General features: G+C 35.5%; 1 protein-coding gene across 1 annotated transcript; it reads right to left on the reverse strand.

The window, feature by feature from the left end:
* Positions 1 to 482: 482 nt before the first annotated feature.
* On the reverse strand, positions 483 to 5,728 carry LOC113045164 (zinc finger protein with KRAB and SCAN domains 1-like). The gene is made up of 5 exons (XM_026205363.1): positions 5,131 to 5,728; positions 3,948 to 4,048; positions 3,800 to 3,869; positions 3,559 to 3,642; positions 483 to 1,227 (listed from the first exon to the last, which is right to left on the reverse strand). The coding sequence occupies exons 1-5, from the start codon at positions 5,363 to 5,365 to the stop codon at positions 725 to 727; spliced, it is 993 nt and encodes a 330-aa protein (XP_026061148.1). The 5' UTR covers positions 5,366 to 5,728; the 3' UTR covers positions 483 to 724.
* Positions 5,729 to 8,412: the final 2,684 nt, after the last annotated feature.

Here is an 8,412-nt window from a genome sequence, read left to right on the forward strand (position 1 = left end):
TCCCCTAATTGAAAATTACAGCACTCCCTCCCAATGATCCATTAAGACACTAGAGGACTTTAACCATCGTATCCATCAGAAAGTCATGGATTTTTATTGTAAATAGCAAAATGGTGCACCCATATTAAATAATCCACACAAACAAAAAATACAGCGTAGCACAGGTTTTACAGGTTATAAAAAATTAAAAAATGTAGTGCTGTCAAACGATTAATTGCGATTAATCGCAAACTAAAATAAGTTTGTTAACATAATATATGTGTGTTAACGGTGTGTGTGTGTGTGTGTATATACATATATATATATATATACACACACACACACATATGCAGGTGTGTTACTCACTCACTCACTCACTTTAAGAAAAAGTTTGTTTATATATTAAATATAAACAATACATTTTAGATGTAAAATGTAAAAATATATTTAAAATATATGCTGTATGTGTTTTATATATACATATAATAAATATACACAACACATACACATAAAATGTAAACAAAACTTTTTTCGGATGCAATTAATCGCGATTAATCGTTTGACAGCACTAGTTTAAATATAAAGGTAATGCATTTTCTGTATCAGACAATGTTTCACAAATAGATTAAAAAAGGATATAAAAGTATTCAGTTGACCAGCTACTTAAAAAAGGCAGTATATAATACACAAAGCCATGTTATTTGATCATTTATCATACACAGTATGTGTCGAATGTCACACGGGGTCACCAGTATGCATACGCCTCTTCTTCGGTGTGGCTGCGCTGGTGCAGTTTGAGAGAGTTTAAGTGTGAGTAGGACTTGCCGCACTCCTCGCAGCTGTAGGGTTTCTCTCCGGTGTGCGAGCGCTGGTGTGAGATCAGGTGTGAGTTACAGTAGAAGCCCTTGCCGCACTGTGGACAGGTGTAGGGTCTCTCTCCGGTGTGGATGCGCTGGTGGATCTTCAGGTAGAAGCGTGTGGTGAAGGTCTTTCCGCACTGAGGACAGCGAGAGCTCCTCTCCGCCGCTGAAGGATTCACACGTAGGGGGATCTCCTCCGGTCTGTACGCGTCCTCCATGTGATGCTGTGCGCTCGGATCCAGCCGACGGTTCTCGTATCGCTCGCCTGATTCCAGAGGAGACACGTCCAAAGCCTGGGTTTCGGCGTTCATGGGATATTCCTCAGAAACGAGTGAATTCCACAATCCACTTGGGTTCGTTTTACTCTCCAGGATGAAATCACTGCCTCCTGATTGAAGTACAGAGAGCGGAGGGTGAGGACAAAGCACCTATTATGTGCAATGAAAGGTTAATATTTTGGTTTAAGGAGTCCCTGGGAACAGGTTGACACGCATGCAAGATCAAAAAACACTTGCTTTGTTTTATAAAATACATTTATTTTTTACCATACTTGCTTAACGACTCTCAAACGATTCGCTCAACGATTCACTTTTCCAAACCCATGTAATCAGCGATCTCCGCGTAAAACTAATCATGCTGACCAAACTGTAAGTCGTAGAGACCTGAGACTTGGAGGGATGGTAGTACTCACACTACCTACAACGTGACAAAGGCTCGGCACGATCGGCCTGACGGGGGCGCTACAGCGATCAAAAGTAGAAAATTGGTACCATCAGTAGAATACTCGAGTTGCTGGAATCCTTAAAAGTTGTGCCGACAGGTTTCGGCCCGAGCCCGACAGGTACATTTTGATTGACAGCTGTTTTAAAGCCCGAACCCGTTTACACCCCAAAATTATTCAAATGTGCACACGAACAGCTCTTTTGCCTTTTGTCAAGCATGAGTCATTTATACATGTTTTAACATAATTTATTCATAACTAACGTTGGCTATAGGCCACTTGGAAGTTTGAACAAAGAAATAAAATAAGTCCTCTGTAACATCGTAACATCTCAGCACTCTAAATAGACATAGGCTCATATAAACATGCCAACGAACCAATAAAAATGAGTCTTTCTTAACAAATTAAATTAAAATAAATTCTAAATTAAGATGGTTATTTGGCAATAATGGTCAAAACTTTTCCACACCTCAGCTTTATTTTCTGGTGCAACCAAAACGTTATCGCCAGAGGCAAGCCTCCATTACACTCACTCAGCATCCTTTCGCATCTTTCTCGCACTAATCGAAACACATCATGACCGCTCATTTACCGCACAAACCAGAGCGCGAACCCAAGCCAAGCCTGTGTAATAAGATATAAATTAAGCCCGAATCCGGCCAAGCCCGTCGGGTCCCATCAGGTTCGGGCAAAGATCTTTTCCGGGAATTTTGGAAAAAAATGTTTTATCTACTTTTCAAACTAGTCCTAGGTTTTTCACCCAAAACCCCAATAATTGCTGCTTGCAGATATATTTATAAATTAATGTATTAAACCCTCTTGTGTTGTTCAGTGATGTTTTGTGTAAAACTATTATTATTTTTTTATTTTTTATTTTTTTACTTCATTGGAATAGTAAAAAACTTGGTAATTGTTTTGGTACTTGCTACAGTATGTGAACACACACAACAACAACAACAACAACAACAAAATATATATATATATATAAAAAAAAATATATATATATATATATATATATATAATATATAATATATATATATATATATATATATATATATATATATATATATATATATATATATATATATATATATATATAATTGAAATGATTCCAAAAGATAAAATGGTCCAGAAGAAAACAGTAATGCTTGTTTTGTTCACGGTCAAAAATGACTGCAATTGAAATGAATGGAAGCTAATTTACCTAGTGGGAACATTTGGTACTGCGCTCAAACAAAACCTTGCTGAAAGCTCATTTTTTTGCGATATCAACCTCAAATTTAAAAAACACATCTGGTTTAAATATATAGCCTTGATTTTCTTGCATTTTAAAGTAAAACATATTTTGGAAAACATATTTTTTATATAATGTTTTTATAAATAAATAATTAATTGTATTATTATTTTTGTGTGCATTTCGTAAAAATAAAGATAAACATCTATAAAAAATTTTTGTTTCAGTTCATTTTTTTCCACTTTTTAATTTTTTATAAAGAGAGCAAGTTAAAGTCTGCACTCCAAACCTTTCAAGAATTCTGACAGTTCTAGTTGGAAATTACACTTTCAGGTCTATTCTCAAAAAGTGGTTAACAAGTAATAAATGGCGTGTTCCATAAATATAATTTAGCATCATAATAAAACCTAAAAATATTAAATAATAAATCAAAAATAAAGGTCATTCAAGTCATTGAAATAATAATTAAAAATCTGTCATTTTTGACCACCACATAAACAACACCAGAGGGTTAAAAACAGAAGCACAATTTGTTAAATATAACATTGATAAATAAAAAAGAAAGAAGCAATTTCATGTTTAGTTTTACCCACTTCTGTCTCAAAACAAGTACTACCAAACCTCATTTTTAGCATCACACCCCAATTTTACAATAATTCAGCATGCCATATACATACTGTGCACTAAATCTGATGCTTCATAAAGCTGCTAAAAAAGTCCTTAATTCTAAAGACTAGTTATTTAGACTAGTACTGATCTCTCACCCTCTCTAGCTGGTTCTGTTGTTCCTGCACTGAACCTGTCCTGGTCCTCCACCTCTGGACCAAACGGGCAAAGAGCAGGAGAAACTACAATAAAGACAGTGTGGAATCATTCAAACAAGTGTAAAACAACGGAGAATGTAGATTAGTGTATTATATTTGACAACGTTAAAAAGTGAATACGTGGTAGCTTTAAGATAATTTTTAATAGCATGGTTATTTTAAGAATGTGCATGTGTTTTACTCGGTCCGCTGTCCCACTGTTTGTCCTCCATGTGCTCTTCTTTGATCTGAATGGATTTGATTCCATCTTCCTGCGTTTGAGAATGACAAGAAATCAAGAGAAATATAACAAATATTGACGAAGAATCTAATAATGAAGCAATCCTTACAGTTAGTGCAAATGTCTGTGCTGAAGAATCGTCTGTGTGCGTCTCTGTCTGTGTTCCTCCATCATGATTTTCATTGGACTTTACAAGGTTGAGGTTCACTTCTAATCAGAAAAAGAAATGGTGGGAAAAAGCATGAAACACAACAGTAACAATCTGTATGGACTGAACGCAAAAAAAAAAAAAAAACTCATGTTATGAATTTAGCTACTTACAAAAGAGAACAGCCAACAATATTCTTAATATACAATGACGGGTTTATTAGAGACAACTTTATTAGAAAATATCAATAAAATTTGGTACTGCGCTTAAACAAAACCATACTGAAAGCCTTTTTTTTTTTTTTTTTTTTTTTTTTTTTTTTTTTTGCGATATCAACACATCTGGTTTAAATTTATAGCTTTGATTTTCTTGCAGTCTTATAATAAAACATATTTTGGAAAATTTATTTTATATAAAATTTGTAAATATTATTTTTGTGTGCATTTCATAATAATAAAATTAAACTTCTATAAATTTTGTTTTTCACTTCAGCAATAATTTGACATCTTTTTGTTTTTTTTTAAAGAGACAAACTAAATATATATAAAACTTTATTGCCCTAAAAGTGTCAATGAGACATGTTAGAGTGAAATTATTTGTGATTAATAACTAACTATCTAACTATCAAATGACTGCACGATTGCATGTTAAATATCTTCGGAATATTGCATGGAAGAAGGAAAATCATATGGTTTGGGAATGGCATGATAAATGAAACGATGACAGAATGATCTTTTTTCAGGTGCACGAGTAAATCATCCCTATTGGTAATTTGATCTAACTAACTATCTAAACAAGACTTTAAATATAGAGCACAAGCTATCTTCTTTTCATTCACTTTCATTGCATGTTCCTCGAAGTGTTAAAACTCAAGCCAGCGCGCGCGTAACCACGGGGTTTTAGGGATGGGAAACACATTTAAGAGAAAAACATCCGAAAATGCTTCTTTTCACCATCACTAGCGTTGTATGACAGGTTAAAGGGGCGTGGCTAGCACGCGGGTCGCTGGCTATTGGCTGAAGCGCGGCCTTGCATACGTCAGCAGCGATAGGAAGTTGTTTCATCAGAAGCGCAAGTTGTTCAATCGCGATTAAAGATGAAAGAGTACAGCGTCGCGTTGGGTTTAAACGCGCTCGCCTCGCACCTCTCTGTCCGCTGCTGTGCACTTGTATTCCCACGGAGCGCAGGTTCGCTTGGCTCTGTCGCGCTGATCGCAGCTCGCTCTCGGTGAACTGGAGCTTCACCAGCAGGGTCTCGACCTCCATCTGGCGGCGCGTCATCTCCTGCTCCACCGCGCGACTCATCTCCAGCAGCGCGCATTGGGCGAAGCGCTCGAGGATCGACGCCAGCTGCGCGTGGATGTCGCCCGACGCGGACATTCTAGTCGCTTATGTGGCGAATAAATCTGTTGAATTCGTGATTTAGGTGCTGCTCGTTTGGCGGAGAGTCTCGCGTGCGATCCGGTGATCCGAGCGCGCATCAATAGTGTTTACACAAACATCACAAAACACTCGGCCAGTTCCTCGACAAGTACGTCACCGTTTGAAGGACCAATAGATTTTGGGCTGTTGTTTTTAAATACTGTAAATGCTAGTTTATCAGCGCCCCCTCCAAAAGGACCTTAAAGTGGTAAAAAAAAAAAAAAAAGCCAGACAAAAGAAACATTAGGTTAAATATTCAAATTCATTTACTTTTCATCACAAACCAACCAAATAGTAGTCTAGAAAAAAATAACCTTATCCAAAAATGTGCATTTAGGAATAATTTAGTCAGAATAATAGATGAACAATGGACTGAATTCAAGATTTTGAGTTGTGATAAATAAAAATAATATTAAATGCCTTTATTCTGACATCAGTTTTTGTAGTTATTTACATAGCTTGTTCCAAAAAGTGTTAACACAATAACAAAATAGTATTATTAGAGACAGGTTTATAGGTTCACTTTCTTTTATTATTAATAATAGTTTTTATAGCACTGGTAATACAGTACTATTTTAATGAAGCCCCAAAATATGATTTAAATACTATATCTCAAAACCCATTATTTATTTATGTTTATTCGAAACAAATTATATTAACGTAGTTATTCTGCATATTTGATTAACAGTTGTTTCAGGTTGAATAAAGTTGAATAAAGTCAAAAACCCTAAGAACCTCCATCACTTACATTATTTCTTAGAGCCTGCTTTTGATTTTATGTGGTTTATATTTTCTGTATTAAATTATATAATCGTTTATGTAACAATGAACATAATGAAGTTGGACAGTCATTACAGAAAAGAGATAACACTTTAGTTTATTGTCCGATTCTCACTATTAACTAGTTATTAACATGCATACTGGCTGTTTATTAGTACTTAAAAGCACATGACTTATTCTGCATGACCATATTTAGATCCCTTTAAAAAAGTTGTACACCATCTACACACAGAGATATTTATAATGAAAATACAATTTTATTAAAATGAAATGCATTGAATGTTCTGAATGTATACAGAGATTAAATACATAAAACATCATATACAGATTGTTCTTACTGTCCTTATAAAGCAGATGTGTTCGGCTTCTTATGCATTTGTTCCTGAGGTTTTGAATGCATTAGGATATGCAATGCAACACAATCATTTAAGCAGTAAATCAGTCTGAAAATGAATGTGTTGGTTTAAAAACTAGTTTATATTTATAGAGCGGCTGATTTGTAAACAACCATTTTATTTTGTATGAATATTAAGATATAAATGATAAAATATTTTTATGTGATTTGAGATGCACTTCTCCAAAATATACTGCCGTCAATAGTTCGGGAATGAGTTAGACTTGTAATGTTTTTTAAAGAAGTGTTTCTGCCTCATCAAGGCTTTTATTATTTAATCAAAAATACAGAAAAAAACAGTTATCTTGTAAAATGTTATTACAATAAAGAATAATGGTTTCTGTTTTAATATCCTTGAAATATAATTTATTCTGTGATGCAAAGCTGAATTTCCATCATCATTACTCCAGTATAAAGTGTCACATGATCTTCAGAAATCATTCTGATATGATGATTTATTATTGAATTATCAATCTTTTTTTTAACTGTTATACTTTTTTCAGGATTCTTTGATGAATAAAAAGTTGAAAAGACCAGCATTTATTCAAAATATGAATCTTTTTTAACAATAGAAATCTTTGCGATCACTTCTTATAAATTTAACACATGCTTGCTGAATAAAAGCTTTAATGTCTTTAAAAAAAAAAATGAAAGAATACAAAAGTTCTGACTCCAAACCTTTGAACTCTAGGTATATTGTTAGAAATATTTCTATTTTAAATAAAATGCTCTTCTTTTTAACTTCTTATACATCAAAGAGTCCTGTAAAAAAGTTTCACAGGTTCCCAAAAATATTAAGCATCTTTCCAGCACTGATAATAAATCGGCATATTATTCTGATTTCTGAAGATCATTGTGACACTGAAGACTGGAGGAAATGATGCTGAAAATACAGAAATAAATTACACTTTATGTATACTGAAATAGAAAAAGACACTTATCTACATTTTAATAATATAACACTTTTTCCTGTATTTCTGATCAAATAAATGCAGCTTTGATGAGCAGAAGAAACTCCTTTAAAAAAAGAAAACATGAAAATAGTTCTGATCCCAAACTTTCTATCATATGAAAATGAGTATATTGAAAGAAAGGTGAATCCGTTGCACGTTTGCTCTCCCGTCAGTCAGTTTTCCCATCTTTCCGGCTCTCTCTGTCCCACTGCGTTCCGGACAGTCTCTCCGTGCTCCCTCTCTCTCGGCTCCTCTTCTCCGTGGCTCGGGCCACAGCTTGATCGAAGCACATGCTGATGCCGCTGTTCCTCTTGGCTTCTCTGTCTGCGTCTCTCCTGCGATCCGCTCCACCGTCCCACGTCCCTCGTCTCTGTCCGGGACTCTCAGAGTCCAGGTTTGTCCCGGTCTCTGCGCTTTCATCCTCGTCTATGTGTGTCATTATAGTTTCCGCTGTGAGTTCTTGGTGTGTTTGCGCCTCTTTATCATCATGTTGTCTGTGCTGGAGCTGTTTTCTGAACGTGAACGCTGTGATTTTGGAGGTTTGAGGTTTGGGAGGGACGACGGGAACGGCTTTCGCATTCGCAGGTTTGCGTGGAGAGCGTTTGCGAGGCGCTGCTAAGATCTGATCGGACATCTCTTCTTTGTTTTCTGTTGGTTCGTGTTGAATCTCGTCTGGTCGCTGCTCGAATGTGGACTTCTCCAGATCATCTCCACCATCAGGAGAAAGATCTCCCTCAACAGAACTTTCTGTTTTTACGTTCTCGTCCTCCTCGGAGTTTCCTTCACTGTTTTCCTCTAAATCTTTTATATGTTCCTCATCTATTTCTTCACATTCTCCACTGATTATCTCTAAATCTTGTTTGGCTTCTTCTAATGTT

This window comes from Carassius auratus, chromosome 27 (assembly GCF_003368295.1).
Source record: "Carassius auratus strain Wakin chromosome 27, ASM336829v1, whole genome shotgun sequence".
Lineage (NCBI taxonomy): Eukaryota > Metazoa > Chordata > Actinopteri > Cypriniformes > Cyprinidae > Carassius > Carassius auratus.